The 19,223-nt window shown below is 44.1% G+C and overlaps 1 protein-coding gene across 9 annotated transcripts in view; it reads left to right on the top strand.

The window, feature by feature from the left end:
• EHMT1 (euchromatic histone lysine methyltransferase 1) overlaps nt 1-19,223 on the top strand; it is a 187,224-nt gene continuing 168,001 nt past the window's right edge. For 7 of the 9 annotated variants that reach the window (XM_063082642.1, XM_063082638.1, XM_063082644.1 and 4 more), the window contains exon 1: nt 11-56. In XM_063082642.1, coding sequence (XP_062938712.1) covers nt 36-56 — 21 coding nt within the window. In that variant the 5' untranslated portion in view covers nt 11-35. Of the gene's footprint in view, nt 57-19,223 lie in introns of all 9 variants that reach the window. The other 2 variants (XM_063082639.1, XM_063082641.1) reach the window with 2 other exon arrangements.

Here is a 19,223-nt window from a genome sequence, read left to right as displayed (position 1 = left end):
GCGGGAGGGGCGGGGCCACGCTGCGGGCCCGGGCCATGGCCGCCTCCGATGCCGAGGTGAGGCGCGGGGCCGCGGCGGGCGGGCGGCGCGGGGGCGGCGGCAGCGGCGGCGCTGGGGGCGCGGGGCCAGGCGGGCCGGGCGGCTGGCGGCGGGCCGGGCGGGGCTTGCGCCCGCGCCGCCGCCGCTGCCGCCGCCGCCTCAGGCCGAGGCCGGGCCGAGGCCGCCGGGCGTCCGGGCCGCGTCCGCCGGGCGCGCTTTGTGCGCGGCGCGGGCCGGGCGACGGCGGCGGCGGCGGCGGCCGGGCGGGGGCGAGGGCGGGGGTGGGGGCGGTGCGCGGCGGTGCCTACGGCCGCGGTCCGGGCGGCGGGGTGGGCCGCGGGCCGGGCGGCGCGCGGGGCGCGAGGACAAAAGGGAAAGCGGCGGGCCGGCCAAGTTCGCGGCGCCGGCCGAGGCGAGGCCGCTGCGCCCTCGACCTTCCGCTGCGTTCCGAGGGGCGCCGTCTTGCGGGAAAAGTTGGCCGCCCGGCCGGCCCCGCGCCCGGACAATGCCGCCCAGCCGGCGCTGTCAAGCGGCGCGCGCTCGGGGGCGCCGCGCACCGAGCCGACCGTCGCGCCCGCAGCCGCGCGGGTTCCGGTGCGGGAAGTTCGCGTTCTTTTGTCGGGGGCGCGGCCGTCCCCTTGTCCGGCCGTGCAGCGCGGGGCGCCGGAGGAAGAGCGGCGGGAGGTGGCGTGTCCGGGCCGGCCGGGAGGAGCGCGGCGACCGACGAGTGTTCCTGTAGTGACCGGAGCCGGGGCGCAGCGAGGTGCCGTCACGAGGCAGCAGGGCAGGGGATGTGTTAGGCACCCGGAACCAAAGGGGTACTAGAGAACCCCAGGTCACTTCCAGGCTCGTAGAGAGAAGATGGGTGCTGATCGCTGGCGTCACTTACGGAGCACCTGCCCTGTCCCGGCGCCGAGCAAGCCCGTTGGATAAGGCAGCTCGTTTAGTTTTCTGTGCCCTGTGCAGCAGGTGTTATTATTTCTTACTTAAGGGAGACTCGGAAGGGTAGAATAACTTGTCCTGGTCAGTTGTAGGACTAGCGCTTGTTCGGTGTCAGGCACATAGTAGGTGTTTAATAAACGATCAGTGAGTGAAGGGCCCCACGTGTCTCGATCCCACAGGGAGCCTTGAATAAAGGGCTCGATATAGCTAATGATAATGACGGCCTGTGTTGATCGAGTGCTAACTCGTGTCCCATCCTGCCAGAGTGCGTTGTATGGGTTCGCTGATTCCAGCCGGACAGCGATCTTCTGAGGTAGGTACTGACTGATACATCCCCATTTGCGGATGCGGAAAAGGGCACATTGAGGCCCAGGATTACAGAGCCTGTGGCCGAGAACATGAAGACGCAGGTGGTCTGGTTCCAGAGCCCGTGTTATGTCTGCGGTGGTGGTTTTAGGTTAATACAAGATCTCTTCTTAGATTCATGATTCTAAGAGTTTATTATGGATGTGCGTGATAGGGTGAGGGGCCCACTGTCTGCAGTGCCCCACTGCTGGCCCCCTGGACAGTGTGGGTAGGCATGGGATCACTTGCAGCTAAATCTGGGAAATGGATGATGGGCCAGGGTTCACTAATTGCCAAATGGTTGAACCTGTAAAGCTCACACTTTAAACTTGTTCTTTCCTTTCCTTAATCTATACAGGTAGTCAACACGAAAAAGAACGCTGAGGTAGTGGAATACATCCCCCACCCCCCACTTTGTGGGTTAGTAACTGGGGGGCGCCTGGGGCTTAAATGTATATGCAGGATCACTGAGGATCAGAGCCCAGGGTGGTGCAGTTAAGGCTCTGTCCCAGCAAAGTGTCAGCAGCAGGGCCTTCCCAGGCAAATCTGTGCTTTAGTAGCATGATGGCTACTATGTATCGCTTCCTTTAATCCTATTTTTTTGTTGTTGTTTTTAAAATAATGTGTGCCCAAGCACATAATTTAAAAACCCAATCAGTGCTAAAACATGTTGAAAAAAGCCACTCTCCTCCTGCCTTTCCGAGAGGCAGTAGCTACTTGTAACTCCTTAGCATTTACTTCATGTTTCTAAATATATGCTTGTGTTGTCATGTCTTTATTCACCAATTTTAGGGATTATCCATGGACTTCCACTAACGGTGGGTGATCATTTTAATTTTCTCATACTCTCTCTCTCTCATGTTTACCGTGCCCCAGTCAGAATTCATGTTCTCTTGGCCTGGTGCACAGCATCATCCTGAAATTGTCCCCATCTTTCCCTTCCTCTCATGCCACTCTCTTTCTGTTTACTCCCTCATGGTTTGCAATGTAGTCTCCGGTAGCTTCCCAAGAAAGAGGCAATGAGAGGCAAACTTTTATAGCTTGCATGTGTGAAAAAGTATTTATTCTACCACCCCACTTGAAGAATAAGTTTGGCTGGGCATGGAATTCCAGGTTGGAAGTCCTTTTGAACTCATGGCTTCAAAATCTTCTAGATTCCATTGTTGCTGTTGAGAAGTCCAGTTTGATTCTTTATTCTCTGTAAGTGCTATTCCACCACCAAACTGTTAGGGTCATCGATTTTCCTAGTATTCATTATGTGTTTAGTGCCAGCCTTTTTTCACTTATCATACATGGTGACTGACTATCTGTGCGATCTGGAGATTGACGCCTTTCATTGTGGGGAATTTGAGACGATTGATTCTCTGCTCTTTTCTCCATATTCTCCTTTTCCAATTCTTCTTGTTGAATGTTGAACTTTTTGTACTAGTCGTCTAACCTTTAAAAATATTTTCTCCTTGTTATGTCTTGTTCTTCTTGTTCTTTTTAAGATCATTTTTGACTTTTTTTCCCTGAATTTTCAACTTCTGCCATCATATTTTTGTGTTCTTGTTCTGTTCATTTTTTAGTACCTCCTGTTCTTGCTTTATGTACATAATATCTTTGCTCATCTCTCTTTTAATTACAGTTAAAGTTTTTAAATTATAGGTAAAATTATTAAAAAATTATTTTTAAAAATTTTATCTTGTTTTTGGCATTTTTTATATTTTCTTTGCTGCTTTATCATTTGGTGTCTTTTTCATAATAGAAACCTTCTTCCAGTGTGTCTGATGATCTTTGGCCATTCAGTCATCTTTAAGAATAAGGTACTAAACACGGAAAGCTGGGTGTTTGGGGCCTTGTTTACTTGTTGCTTTGGAGGAGGATGATTGGCTGCTGTTTTTTTGTTGGCTCTCTGCAAGTGTTCCTGCCTTCTGGTCTGATTTCTGGGATGGCTTGATTTTCTTGGAGGAGGATTGGTCAATCTCTTGCCTTGTTGGTATAAGTCAGATGTTCAGGAGGTTAAAGGGCAAGGGGAAGTAGGGGGTCTTCCTATGGTTCGGTAGATACTCTTTTCCTAATCTTTCTGTTTACAGTCTAGGCGCTCACTCCTGCCTTTTGTTGTGTCTGCTGTCCCCAAGTGTGATGTATTTCTGGCGTAGTTTTTACAGGGCTGAACCTGTGGTCTCCTGTGGCTACAGAAGAGCAGTGCTTGCCTGAGTGCACAGGAAGAGGACCTGAAAGTCTTAACTGTTTTCAGGTAGGTTTTTATACCCACTCCCCTTCGTAGCTACAGGCATCACCCCATCTTCTGAGCCTTCCTGTGGTTCTGTACGGGCAGTCATCCTGCTTCTCAGCAGTAACCCCCTTTTAAAAATGTTTTCTTCCTCTGCTCTGTGGAGTGATTTAGCTTTCCTGCACGCTCCATTTTCCTATTCATGTTTTGTGTAGGGGTTTCAAACATCTCCTATGTTTTTCTTCCCTGCTCCTGTCTTTTCAGTCTTGAGAAGCGAATTCTCACTTACACTAAAAGCACAGTTGTCCTATGGAAAGGGCTGCCCATCTCAGAATCTTATTATGTCGTTTGTGGTGGGAAGGTTCTGGAGTCATAACAAAGGCTAGAAAGAGATATTTGTACCTCAGCTCTGATATCCAAGTGGACATCTGTGCGTAGCTTAGTTGTTTGAGATCCCACATGTGGTCAGTGCCAGAGTGGGGGCTAGAGCCCTAGTTTCCTGCTTCTGCTTCCTGTCATACCATAAAACAGTTTAGTATGTTTGACCACATTTTATTGAGTTTGTCTTGAAAATAATTTAGTTTAGAAGAACCGTATTTTGGGCTCTTCATTTTAGGAATTTTATGTTCTTTATCCTTTCACTGAATTTACCATGTTTGATGGATGCTTTTTTTCCTAAGGTAAGTGGGCAGTTTGATTTCGACTAAAGTTGCTCATTCAACAAATCACATAGGGAATAGTTATTAGAGCCCAGTTAATTTGGCCAACGGCAGGTACAATACAGAAAGCATCAGTTCCAGAATTGAGAAGTCCCCTTACTTACTGTTTTGTTTTTATTTAACTTTTAGTATTTTCACATATTAAAAAAAAAATCTCTTTGAAGGTTTTGGATTTCGAAAAACAAAAGCTGTAAGTTGTTCCTTTAACTCATTGGGGGTGGCTTTTCCTTTGACATGGTGTCTTCCTAAAATAAGAGATCACTTTCCAGTAACCTCACTGTCAGTTGGTATTTTATTTTGGAAAAATTTTTGGACTGCTTTTTGTATTCTACTTTTAATAGGTTGGTAAGATCTGATCACAGTCTATTTATTTATTTATTTTTTAAAGATGACTGGTGAGGGGATCTTAACCTTTGACTTGGTGTTGTCAGCACCACGCTCTCCCAAGTGAGCTAACCGGCCATCCCTATACAGGGATCCGAACCCATAGCCTTGGTGTTATCAGCACCACACTCTCCCAAGTGAGCCACAGGCCGGCCCCTATTAATTTATTTAAAGATTAAAAGTTATTTTTTTGTTGTTGTTGCTGGCCGGTATGGGGATCTGAAAGATCACAGTATATTTATTTTGACTTTTTTTTTTTTTTTTTGTCAGCTGGCTGATATGGGGATCTGAACCCCTGACCTGGGTGTTATCAACACCAAGATCACAGTATATTTAAAATGCTGTTTCCAAGGAATTGATAAGCATTTATTGAGCACCTTCTATTTATAAAGTGCTATTCTAAGTGTTTGTAAGAGGATATACAAGCTTTTTTAAAAAGATGACTGGTAAGGGGATCTTAACCCCTGACTTTTTATTTTATCTTATTTTTTTAAATTTATTTTTGACTGGTAAGGGGATCGCAACCCTCGGCTTGGTGTGGTCTGCACCACACTCAGCCAGTGAGCACACCTGCCATCCCTATATAGGATCCGAACCCACGGCCTCGGCACAACCAGCGCCGCACTCTCCTGAGTGAGCCACGGGGCCAGCCCTTTAACCCCTGACTTAATGTCAGCACCACGCTCTCCCAAGTGAGCTAACCAGCCATCCCTACATAGGGATCCGAACATGTGGCTTTGGTGTTATCAGCCCCACACTCTCCCAAGTGAGCTACCAGCTGGCCCTGGATATATAAGTTTTTGAGATTGGTCCCTGATTTCACAAAATTTAAAAGTGTAATAGAGTAAATATTACTGAGTAGGAAATGAGATGGGATCAGTTAAAAGTAAACAGGGAAAGGTCTGTCATATTGCACTAGTTGCTGTGTTCATGTGTTGGGTAAAGCTCCTTAAGGAAGATAAGCTAGTCTGGGTCTTAAAGGAGGTAAGACATGAATTGGAATGGCAAGGTATACAGTATGTACATTAAAAAAAAATTAGGCATTTTAGCAAATTTAGAAAACTGAAATCTAGAATCCTCAGAACACCAAATATTTGTTATCTATTTTTTTTTTTTCTTAATCCTCAGGAGTGCACACATTCATATTTACAATTGGCTTTAGGCTGGCTGGTTGCTCACTTGATTAGAGAATGGTGTTGATAACACCAGTGTCCAGGGTTTGATCCCCATACTGGCCAGCTGTTGTCCCATACCAAAAAAGGTTGAGTTGGCTATAATCAGTAATTATGTGCCATTTGTATTTTCCTCTTTCATGTGTTGTCTTGCATGTATTCATGTCTTTAACATTTTAGTAGCTACATGATGTCTTACATGTAGATGTCTCAGTATCATTGGTTGTGGTTTGGGTGAGGTCTGCTTCCTTTCGCACACCGTGGAATTACTAGGTCAGAAGGGGTGAGTGGCATGAGATGAAGCTGGAGAGGCAGGGCAAGGTTATACAGGGCCTGTTGCCATGGTAACAGGTTGGGATGTTTCATAAGCACTGTAGACAGTCATTGAAGGATTTTAGGCACAGAATGATATTATAAAAAGATGACCCTGCTGTGTGGAGAGTGCATTGAAGGGAGACCATAGTGGAAGCTGGGGCCAGCGAGTAGGCATGGGACAGGTGGCACAGGTGGAGATGCAGAGAGACTGGTGGATTGAGTCAAGGTATAGATGTTTAAGCTTAATTTTTTGAGTAGGTAGGACAGTTACATGGTTCAAAATGCAAAAAAGTGTAAAATGAGATGTCTCTGTCCCTTGTACCCTGGTTACTCAATACCTCTCTTGGCAGGTCACCAGTATTATAATTATTGTGCATCCTTCAAGATATTTATGAATATACAAGCAAATGCATATACAGATATTTTAGGCTTATTAGACCACTCTGCCATACTACCTGTGTTTTTAGGCTTTTTATTGCGTAACTTTTCAAACTCATTCAAAAGTAGATATGGTAGTATAACGCACACCATTACCTGTCCCCAGCGTGAACAGTTATCTCCTCATGGCCAGTCTTGTTTCATCTGTACCTACATTACCCCCCACACCATCCACAATTATTTTGAAGCAGTTTTCAGATGTATTTCGTCTGTGAATATTTCAGCTAATATGAGTATTTTAGTCAATAAATGTCCAATCAGTGTTCACATTTCTTATTTCAGTTCAAATTTGGAACAAAATATAGTCTATTTATTGCTCTTGGTAGATACCTCTTAAATTTCAATGTTTTGATTTCTCTTCCACGTCTTTTTTTTTAATTGAATTATAATTGATTATACATATTTTTGGGATTCAATGTTGACATCTGTTGATCAAATCAATATTATTAGACTGTATATTGTTACAAATTGTACTTATTCTTTATTCCCCTTGTCCGATCTCTCCCTATCCCCCTCTCCCTGTCCCCCCACAATTAACCCTAGGTTTCTTCTCTCCCTTTGAAAGAGTAGTGGTTACTTTGTTGATTTGTTGCCTAGATGATCTGTCCAATGCTGAAAGGTGTGTTCAGATCCCCCAATATTATCATAGAGCAGATGCTTCTTCTGTTACTCTATAATGAGCTTTGTGGAGAGAGACATCATTTTCTTTTCTTTGGGCTCTGCTGGTGACTCTCCTTGCATTCCAGTGGCTGGCGGACTCCAGTGGCTGGCGGACCGTCTGCGTGGTGGTTGTGATGTCTAGCCATTTTTGTGGCAGCCATGGTGGCTGTGGTGGGCCACCGACATGGATGTGATGTTTTTGGCATACTGCTTGATGCTGGTGGTGTGCCTGGTTGTGGGCAGGGGTTCCAGTCCCAGGCTTCTTGTCTCGGACCCCCAGGCAGGGACCCAAGGTGCTGGAGGTGTCTCTTCCATGTCTTTATTTTTTCTCTTGCAGGTAAGTTTTGAAGGTAATTGTTTATTTGTCCCAAAGTGTCCCATAGCCTGATTTTGCTGATTTCATTCTTTTTTTTTGGTGGGGGGGGGCAGCTGGCTGGTACAGGGAATGAACTGATTGCATTCTTATGGTGGTGTTTAACATGTTCCTCTGTCCCTATGTTTCCTGTCATTGATATTTAAGATCTAGAGCTGCTGCTGTCCAGTATGATAGCCACTAGCCACATGTGGCTTTTGAGATGTGGTTAGTGTGAATTGAGATGTGCTGTAAGTGCAAAATACACAGGATTTCAAAGACTTAGTGCAAAATGAGAATGTATGAGTATCACGTTAATACTTTTAAAAAATGTTGATTACGTGTTGAAATACTTTATTTTGGATATATTGGGTTAGATAAGGTATTATTAAAAGTAATTTGACATGTTTCTAATTACTTTTTAAAAATTTGGTTACTAGAAGATTTGAAATTACACCCATGCTCACTCTTGTGGCTCACATTATCTTTTGGCTAGACAGTGCTGGTCTAGAGGCTCCATCAGATGCAGGTTTTGTCTTTTTTTTTTTTTTTTTTTTTCCTTTAGCAAGAGTATATCATAATTGGTATTGAGTTCTTTTATCAGTAGGCATAAGTCTGATTGTCTTGATTTGTGATGTTAACAGTCATTGATACTCATTGCTCAGAACCATTAGCTCATTAGGGTTGCAGAATGGCGGTCTTTTTTCATTTATTAGCTGGAGTCTTCCATAAAGAAGAAGCAGTTACTATGAAGTACAATTCATGAGGGAAAGGAAGGGTAGATTCTGATACTCCATGGAAAGCACCCAACATGTGGTGACCTCCTAATAAGTGCTAGCCTAAGAAAGACCAAGAGGGTTCTCTCTGTCCTGTGTATTTTGGAAATTATTTACTAATCGATTGTTAAGATTATTTCACACTTGGAGTCTAGGTTCCCCCATACCCCAGCAGATTCTAGGGCTAGTATTTAGGCTTAGAGAGCCTTGGTTGCTTCCTCATGGAATTTGCCCGTGTTCTGTGAGCTCCTTGAAGACTACGGTGAAGGGGGGCCGGCCCGTGGCTCACTCGGGAGAGTGCGGTGCTGATAACACCAAGGCCCCGGGTTCGGATCCCATATGGGGATGGCCGGTTCGCTCACTGGCTGAGTGTGGTGCTGACAACACCAAGTCAAGGGTTAAGATCCCCTTACCGGTCATCTTTTAAAAAAGAAAAAAAAAAAAAAAAAAAAATTGGGTGAAGAAAAATGCAAATCATTATGGCCCATTGAAAGGTCAAGTCTTCCCCTACTTCCCACTCAGGTCTCCCCTTTATTTTCCTTCTCTTATAGAAGTGGTCTGCTAGGTTCTGTCATTAAAGCTTTGTAATATCTGTCCCCATACCTTAACCAAATTCAGTAATGATAAGACTTTTTTTTTTTTTTAAAGGTGACCCGTAAGGGGATCTTAACCCTTGGCTTGGTGTTGTCAGTACCACGCTCAGCCAGTGAGCAAACCGGCCATCCCTATATAGGATCTGAACCCGTGGCCTTAGTGTTATAAGCACCGCACTCTCCCGAGTGAGCCACGGGCTGGCCCACCATAAGACCTTTGAACAAAAAGTGAAGACTATTTTGGGGGCAATTTTATTGATGTATGACACATATAGAAAAAAAGGTGTATTATGTATATATTTTCATACTTGTACCCAGTATCTAGATCAAGCAAGGAACATTTCAGAACCTCAGAAGCCTCCTTGTGGACCTTACTGTTTACCCTGCACATCCCCAAGGTTAATTGCTATCTTGACTTCTGATACCTTGATTAGTTTAGCCTGTGTCTGAACTTTATATAAAGGACATCATGCAGCGTGTACTCATGTCTGGCTTTTTTTGCTCAACATTATATTTCCAAGATTTATCTGTGTTGCTCTGTACTGTTGTAGATTGTTTATTCTCATCACCGTATGATATTCCATTGTCTGGATATACCACAGTTTCTTTATTTGTTGTACTATATGTGGACATTTGGGTTGTTTCCAATTTTTGGATATTCATATACCCACTTATACCTTTGGCATATGATGCCAAAGAGATGTGGTGGCAGAGACATCCTAAGGAGAGAAGGCGGGGGCCGAAATGACAGTGGTCAGAGTTGGTGGCAGGAGCTGCAGGAGAAGCAGACCAGGAAGTGGTGCTGTGGGTGCCCAGTGGAGGGAGGGCTCCGACCAGCTTTGCGGAGGAGTTGGTGTGCGCAGGGCTTGGCAGAACAGGTAGTGTTGGACACCCGATGGGGGTGAGGAGGCCAGGTGTTCGGAGTTTGTAGAGTGTCACAGACAGGCGCTAAGGTTGGGAGCAGCGATGGGGATTGCTGTGTGTTTTGTTGAGAGACAATAAATAATTTGGGGTGATGGGTGTTGGACTTTTCAGCAGTGGGTTTTTGTTTGGTTGACATGCTGAATGGTGGACTCAGAGGAGGTATGGCAGGTGGGACAGCAGACTGGCACGCATTAGTTCTACTCTGCAGCCCGTCTCAAGTGTCCTCAGTAGAGCAGCGAGGTCTCATGCGACTGACCATATCGGCCCCTGTAGGGTCCGTTTACTCGAAGGGTGCACTTTTACCTGTTTGCAGAAGCTTTAGTAGTGACCTGCGTGTGGTGATTGTGAGGGTGGTTGGCGATTTTTTTTCAGTGCTGTTGTGAGTCAGGTACTTTACTAAGTGGTTTATGTGGAGTGTTTAATTAATTCTTACAGCAAGCCTAACGGGCAGCGTTTCTCCATTGGAGAAGTCCCAATATCTCCTTGCCAGTGTTTTTAGCCAGGTAATCAGGGGTATCTTTTGGGTCACAGAATAGCAAAAAAAGTTAAACTTCTTTAAGAGTCAGAGAAACAGTTAAATGCAAGCTTTCTATCCACAAACTATCTTAGCGGCAAACCAGGGACATGAGAAGAGGAGGCATGGTTGTTCCTGAATGTGCCAGTGACACTCGAGTGCACTCCCGCGTGCAGTTGTTTTGTCCAGCCTGGGGTGCGGATGCTTGCCCCTTGGACACCCACTGCAGCCTGCAGCAAGAGTCACCCAGCCTTCCCTTGCATGGCTTGGTCAGGGGAAATTTGAGGCATCAACAAGGAGCATATGACCCCAACCACTTGTTTGGTTTTTCTCGTGTAATTTCAGTCTCCTTTTCTTTGCCCTGTCTGCTGTGAGCCGTTTGATCATCGTGCAGGGCAGTGGGTGGTATCTAGTGTGGTCCAGGTTGCTCGTTCCCTTGTGCTCTACGTTTCCATTTCCTTTTATTTTAGATCACTTAATTTTGCTTTGTAAGGTTTGTGTGTATAACAGAAACAGGTCACTGCTGGCCTCCTCCTCAGCTCTCTCTGTCTTTTCCCCTTGTTCCCACTGTGGCAGAGGCTGAGGGCTGCTGGAGGAAACAGCATGATTCTTGCTCTCGAGAAGGCCTCGTGATGGACACAGATGTGTCTTTTAGAGCAGCTGTTGGACTCTCATGTGCTTGGCACTTATCGTCTGCATATGTGGGGAAGGAAGGGCAGCAGTAACGGAGGGATGCTTGTAGGCCGAGGTCACAGACTCCCCATTTAGGGATAATGCCTGCCCTTGTGGCTGTTGTGCTGCTTTGTTTTGTTTCTGCTGCTGTGTGGACTGTGACAGACTTCTCCTGCTCTTGCTTGGGTTCACACTTCCCTCCTCAAGGCATGCAGCCTTTCTTTTGGCTTTGTCATGTTGGATCAAGATTTGGGGCAGCCTCCCCTTCTCAGTTCAGATCTCTGGAGTCCAGTGTGTGGGTCAGTGTGGCACCACCTGTGTGCCATGTGGAGCAGCATAGCAGGTGTCCAGAAGGGTCAGGCAGCAGACCCAGCACAGTCCAGCCTCTTGTGTGCCCTCTCCTGCCTAGAGGGGCTGGGCACTGGGGCAGGAGGACTTTGCTGAGAGGTGCCTGCCTGTTGAGCAGGACCTGAAAAAATACATGACACTTGCCAGGTAGAGAACCTTTGAAGTCCTTGGGGATTGGGACCGAGGCTGCCTCCAGTGTGTGTGTGGGGGGCGGCTCCCAGTTAGGTGGAGCCCGGTGGTGTCCAGACTTCTCTGTTCTGGGGTGCTGGCGGATGCAGCAGGCATGGGAGGAAGAGAAGAGCTTGCTTGCTCTCTCCTACTGCCTGAAGCTTTAAGGGCCAGTGACCTGAAGGGAGGACAGGATGTAGGTTGGCTGGGCATTGTTAACCAAATTTATCTACTGTCCTTGTTTCTTGTGATGAAATTTGTAAAAACAGAACATTGTCTACTTTGTGAATATAGTCTGTGACAATTTTGTCTTTACGACTATTTGTAAGTGACAAAGACTTCATTTGGTAGATTGTAATTGCTTTAGTTATTTTAAGAAGAATTGTCTTGAACTGATTTGTTTTAATTTATGAGCAGTTAGTCAATGAATGCAGACTATTTGGGGTGGCACAGTTGAGGTAAAACTTTTTAATTTTAAGATCAACATCAGAACTTTCAGATCCTGACATTCTGGAACGTGTGTGAACTACTCCTGAGTATATGAAGGGAGCCAACAAATCTCCTTCTCCTTTAGGTCATCACCTGTGTTTTCTCCTGGAATATTGCTTTTGTGTTTTGCTTTATTTTCTTTGCTTTCGTGTGATGTCCAGAATTATTAACATGTTGCAAAGAATGCTGTCCTCAGTAGTTGCAGAGAAGACTGTGAATAGGTGGTTTGACACTTTCAGTGATGAAGAGACCCTTCTGTAGTTAGGAGTGCTTTCTCTGTGATGGGCATACTCTGACCACTTTACCTGTTTTCACTAGTTTGTCAAGCAGGGCTTCTGGTTAGGAACTACTGTCCCTTGCCTTACAGATGAGACTGAGGCCAGGGAGGTGGAGTCACCGTCCTAAGATCACCTGATGTTTTCTGGAGAAGGCCAGAGTGCTGTGGCGCAGTGGTGATGTGTGGAGGACAGAGGGATGCGGAGCCAGGGGGCAGACCCTGTAAAGCCTTGTCCTGACTCTGAGTGGGATGAGTAGCTTCTGGGGCGGGGGGGGAGGATTGGGTAGAGGGGTGACTGCTCTGGCTGCCTGTGAGGGGCAGGGGTGGGCACTGGAAGACCTCTAGGAGACATTGAAGAAGTACTGGTGAGATGGTGAGAGTGTGGATAAGGTTGGTAACAGACGAGGTACTAAGAATTGGTCAGATTCTGGATATATTCGAGAGAAGAGCAAAAAGAAGTAGGTGAGTGTCTTAGTTTCATGCTGCTGTAACAGATTATCTGAGACAGGGTAATTTATATTGAGCATAGACTTATTGATTCATAGTTCTGGAAGCTGGAAGTCCAATATTAAGGTGCCGACATCTGGCGAGGGCCTTCCTGCTGTGTCTTCACATGGCAGAAGGAGACGTGGCCTGAGAGAGGGAGGGAGAGGGAGAGAAGGGGGCTAAACTTGCCCTTTTATAATGGCATTAGTCTTACCCATGATGGCAGTATCCTAATCACCTCTCAAAGGTCTTAGCCCTTTTTCTTTTTTTTTTTTTTTTGTTTGTCAGCTGGCCGATGTGGGGATCCGAACCCTTGATCTTGGTGTTGTAACACCGTGCTCTAACCAGCTGAGCTAATCGGCCAGCCCCTCTTAACCTCTTAATACTGTTATAGTGGCAATTAAATTTTAACACGAGTTTTGGAGGAGGCGAACATTCAAACCATAGCAGCGAGTAAAAGAAATCGGGAGTCTTTTGGCTTGAACACCTGAAAGAATGTTGTCATTTATTGAGATGGGGAAGTCTGCAGGAGCAGCAGGTTTAGGGGAGAGTTGAAGTGGCCTGTTAGACTGTCAGGTGTGCAAGTGAAATAGGTGTGTTCATAGAGTTCAGAAGAGAGGCCAGGCCTGCACCTGGTGCAGAAGAGGGCTGGGGAGTTCCAGGACCCCTGAAGACCACGAGGACCAGGAGAAGCCAGCCAAATAGACACTGAAATAGCAGGAGAACTTGAGCAAGAGCTTGAAAGAAATTTTTGTAAGAAGATAGAGTGATTAACTCTGTTAGCGGTGCTAAGAGTGTGGGATAAAATCTGAGAACTAACCCTTGGATTTGGCAATGAGGAGGTCACTGGTGACTTTGGGAAGCACTTTATTTTATAATTTATTTACTTACTTTTCTTTCTTGGGAAGCACTTTAATTGCATTATATAACTTAATATTACCATCATCATATGTGGTAGGTGATATGCTCTCTAGTGTTTCGGTGACTTTCCCATATGGCTGATACTGATTGGAGCCAGTTCTGCCCTGGGCCCACATGGAAGGTGCTTTGGAAGGGCATTCCAGGCTGTGGGGGAAGGTTGAGAAGAAATCATAGAGAGTAAATTGAATAGGTATCAACCCTTCAGTGCTAATACACCTTGAAAATGTAGAGCAGATGATTGTAGCAAGACTTAGCCTGAGTCTCCATGGTGGCGTGGAAAGCTGGGCATGGTTCTCCCAGGCCTCGGCCTTCTGCTGTGACAGGGGAGGTGAGCATGCCCCGCTTTGTAATTGTGAGAGACCAGCGAGAAAGTGTGTGTTGATAATTGCTCTGTTGAGCAATTATGAAGTGTCTTTATTTTGAGACAACTTGTTTAGGCGTTTTGTGAATGTTTCTTCTATCATCTTCCTGGGATATAGAGTCACATGGGGCAAGGAGCTAACTGAGGAAGGCTGACAGAGCTTGTGGAGACCATGCTGAGGTTTCTTGTTCTGTCCGAAGGGTGATGGGAGGGTTTTAAGGTGGGGGTGACTTGAGGTCATTCTGGCTCTGGTGAGGAATGGACTGCACAGACCGCAGCGTGCAGTGGAGGAGGCAGATGCACACGTGATGTGCTGGGTAAGGAGGGCTCCAGCATGACTCCTGGACAAGGCCTGGGCCAGGCGCTGGGCTTCTGCTTGAACCACAGGGTGGGTGGTGGGGCCGTTCGCCAGGACACGTTACAGACATGCTCAGGTCGACTCTGGGCTGGGTGATTTCAGGGAAGGCAAAGTTTTTCTGTAAAGGCCGGATAATAAATGTTTGAAACTTTGTGCACCAAGAAGCAAAATCAAGGATAACTCCACAGATTTTTATTGACAAAAGTCAACATTTTATTTGTGATACAGATCTGCTAATCAGAAGAATAAAATTTTGGGGGTTCAAAAGTTTTCCCTGTCGGGCCGACCCCGTGGCGCACTCGGGAGAGTGCGGCGCTGGGAGCGCAGCAGTGCTCCCACTGCGGGTTCAGATCCTATGTAAGGATGGCCGGTGCGCTCACTGGCTGAGCGCCGTGCGGCCGGTCACAAAAAGCCAAAAAAAAAAAAAAAAAAAAAAAGTTTTCCCTGTCATAAAAATTATTGGAAATGTTCACGTGTAATCTGTAATGCTGATTTTTTATATTTCATCTTCTTTTTGTGTTGTTGGCCAGTATGGGGATCTGAACCCTTGACCTTGGTGTTATAACACTGTGCTCTAACCAACCGAGCTAATTGGCCAGTCCTGTATTTTATCTTTGATAATGTCTTCACACTGATATTCCCAAATACCAGTCCAGGAGCATATGATTTATTTTTATTGAGATATAATTTATATACCGTAAAACACATTTTTAAAGCATACAAGTCAGTCTTTTTTTGTGTGTATTTACAGAGTTGTTCAACCATCACCACAACCTAATTCTAGAACAGTTCCATCACTCCAAAAGAAACCTTGTACCCAATTAACAGTTATTTCCTATTCCTGCCTCCCACCAGCCCCTGACAACCACTGATTTACTTTCTGTATCTGTGGACTATCTTTGTTCATTTAGTGTAATGTTTTCAAGGTTCATCCATGTTTTAGCATGTATTAGTATTTTACTCCTTTTTATGGCTGAATGTTTCATTGTGTGGATATAGCACATTTTGTTTATCCATTCATCAGTTGGTGAGCATTTGGGTTGATTCCACTTTTTGGCCATTATAAATAATGCTGCTGTGAACATTTGTGTACAGGTTTTTGTGTGGACCTTTCTTTTAAATTCTCATAGGTATGAGGGCCGGCCTCTGGCTCACTTGGGAGAGTGTGGTGCTGACAACACCAAGGCCGTGGGTTCGGATCCCTATATAGGGATGGCTGGTTAGCTCACTTTGGAGAGCGTGCTGCTGACAACATCAAGTCAAGGGTTAAGATCCCCTTACCAGTCATCTGAAAAAAAATAAAATTCTCTTAGGTATGTACGTAGTATTGGAATTGCTGGGTTATGTTAATTCTGTGTTTAACCAATTGAAGAATTGCCAGACTTTTTCCACAGCGGCTGCACTGTTTTAAATTCCCACCAGCAGTGTATGAGATTTCTAATTTCTTCATATCCCTGATGATACTTATTATTCTTTTTTGGTTACAGCTATTTAGTGAGCGTGAAGTGGTATCTCATTGTGGTTGTTGTCCTATCTAATTACCTAATCAGTGTCAAGAAGTTTATGTTTTCTTTTAAGAGTTTTGTAGTTTTAGCTCTTACTTTTAGGTCTTTGATCCATTTTGAGTTAATTTTTATATATGATGTGAGGTAGGGTTCCAATTTCGTTCCTTTGCTTGTGGCTATCCAGTTGGCTCAGAACCATTTATTGAAAAGACTATTTCTCAATGGGATTGTCTTGGTGTCCTTGTTGAAAATCAGTAAATAAATGTGAAGTTTACTTCTCGATTTTCAATTCTATTGCACTGATCTATATGTGTGTCTTTATGTCAATACTACCTTGTCTTAATTATTGCCACTAAATAATTAGTAAGTTTTGAAATGGGGAGGTGTGAATCCTCCAACTTTGTTCTACTTTTTCATGATTGTTTAGGCTCTATGGGTGCCTTACATTTTCATCTGAATTTTAGGATTATGTTGTCAATCTCTGAAAAAAAATCCTTTCATATGCTCCTGGACTGGTATTTGGGAACATGTATCAGTGTGAAGACATTTTCAAAGATAAAATACAGGGTTGGCCAGTTAGCTTGGTTGGTTAGAGCACAGTGTTATAACACCAAGGTCAAGGGTTCGGATCCCATACTGGCCAACCACACAGAAAGAAGATAGAATACAAAAAAATCAGCATTACAGATTACAGATGAACATTTCCAATAATTTTTATGACATGGAAAACTTTTGAATCCCCAAAATAGGAATTATGTTGAATATTTAGATCAGTTTGGGGTATTGCCATCTTAACGTTAAGTCCTCCAATCTATGAACACAGGATGTGTGTCCATTTAGTTAAGTCTTTAATTTCTTTTAACAATGTTTTCATGTAAAGGTCTTGCACTTATTTCTTAGAAATAAGTATTTTAGTTTTGATGCTATTGTAAACGGAATTGTTTTTTTAATTTCATTTTTAGATTGCAATTGTATAGCCATACAATTTATTTTTATATATTAATCTTGTATCCTGTAACTTTGCTGAACTTGTTTATTAGCTCTGTCAGGGTTTTTTTGTTTTTTTTGGGTGGATTCCTTGGGATTTTCCATAGACAAGATCATGTCATCTGGGAATAGAAATAGTTTACACCTGTTTCTCACCCCTCCCCCCCCCCTTGCCTAATTTCCCTGGCTGTAACCTCTAGTAAAATGTTGAATGGAAATGATGATAGCTGACATCCCAACATCCCAGTTCAGTCTCATTCCTGTTAGGGGAAAGCTTTTAGTGTGGTTTTATTTATTTATTTTTTGGTGGCTGGTATGGAGATTGAACCCTGGACCTTGGTATAATCAGCACCGTGCTCTAACCTACTAACTGAGTTAACTGGCCAGCCCTACTTTCAGTCTTTCACCATTAAGTATGATGTTAGTTGTGAGCTTTTCCATAGCTGTCCTTTATTAGGTTGAAGAAATTCCCTTTAAGAAAAAAACACACACACAAAAAAGATGACTGGTAAGGGGATCTTAACCCTTAGCTTGGTGTTGTCAAGTGAGCTCTCTGAAGTGAGCTAACCAGCCATCCCTGTATAGGGATCTGAACCCGTGGCCTTGGTGTTATCAGCACCACACTCTCCCAAGTGAGTCACGGGTCAGCCCAAGAAATTCCCTTTTATTCCTACTTTGTTGAGTGTTTTTAATCACAGAGTGGTGGTGGATTTTGTCAAACATTTTTTCTGCATCTGTTGAGATGATGACATGTTTTTTCCCCCTTTTCAGTGTGGTGTATTATATAGATTTTCCTACGTTGAACCAGCTCTGGATTTCTGCAGTAAATCCATTTAGTTATGCTATCTAATTCTTTTTACGTCTTGATGGATTTGGTTTGCTAATATATCTATATCTATATCTATTTTTGGTGGCTGGCCTGTATGGGGATCCAGACCCTTGACCTTGGTGTTCTAACACTGATCTAACCAGCTGAGCTAACTGCTCAGCCTGATTTGCTAGTATTTTGTTGAGGATTTTTGTAACTATATTCATAAGGGGTGTTATGTTGGTCCACAGGTTTTTTTTTTTTTTTTTTGATGTCTACTGGCTTCATAGGGTGAGTTGGGAAGTGTATCCCCTATTCTGTTATTGGAAGAGTTTGTGAAAGATTGGTGTTATTTCTTCTTTAAATGTTTGGTAGAATTCACATGTGGAGCTATTTGTCCTGGGCTTTTTTTTGTTGGAGGTTTAAAAATTATTAATTTAATGTCTATACTTGTTATAGATGTTTGGGTTTTCTGTTTCTTCCTGAGTCAGTTTTGGTGTTTTGGTCTTTTTACAAATTTGTTCATTTCTCAGTTATCTAATTTGTTATACAGTTGATTATAATATTCCCTATAATCCTTTTTATTTTTGTAAGGATTGTTCGTAGTATTCCCTCTTTTATTCTTGGTTTTAGAAATTTGAGTCTTTATCTTTTTTAGGTCAGTTAAGCTAAAGATTTTTGACTTACACTGAACTTTTCAAAGAAGCAACTTTTGATTTTCTTGGTATTCTTCATTGTTTTTCTGTTTTCTATTTCATATACTTTTATTCTAATGTCTTTCTGCTTACCTTGGGTTTAGTTTGCTCTTTTTCCAGTTTCTTTCTCTCTCTCTCTCTCTCTCTCTCTCTCTCTTTTTTTTTTTTGGTGGCTGACTGATACAGGGATCTGGGGATCTGAACCCTTGTCCTTGGTGTTCATCAGCACCATGCTCTCCCAAGTGAGCTAACTGGCCAGCCCCTCTTTTTCTAGTTTTTCTTTCTTTCTTTCTTTCTTTCTTTTTTTAAAGATGACTAGTAAGGGGATCTTAACCCTTCGCTTGGTGTTGTCAGCACCACGCTCAATCAGTGAGCTAACTGGCCATCTCTGTATAGGATCCAAATCCATGGCCTTGGTGTTATCAGCACCTTACTTTCCTGAGTGAGCCACGGGCTGGCCCTTTTTCTAGTTTCTTAAAGAAGAAGCGTAATATCTTGGTTTAAGTTCTTGTTTTCTGACATAGGAATTTAAAGCTGTACGTTTACCTCAAAGCACTGCTTTAGATGTGTTGCAGATTAAATTGTGTCTCCCAGAAAGATATGCTGAAGTCATAATCCCTAGTGCTCCAGAATGTGACCTTATTTGGAAGTAGGGTTATTGCAGATGAGTTAAGATGAAATCATACTTGAGTAAGGTGGGCCCCTAAGTCAGTATGACTGGTGTCCTTGTAAGAGAATGCCTTGTGAACACAGACATGCA

Source organism: Cynocephalus volans, chromosome 17 (assembly GCF_027409185.1).
Source record: "Cynocephalus volans isolate mCynVol1 chromosome 17, mCynVol1.pri, whole genome shotgun sequence".
NCBI lineage: Eukaryota > Metazoa > Chordata > Mammalia > Dermoptera > Cynocephalidae > Cynocephalus > Cynocephalus volans.
The sequence above is the reverse complement of the archived record's forward strand: the minus strand, read 5'-3'. Positions and strand labels throughout refer to the sequence as shown.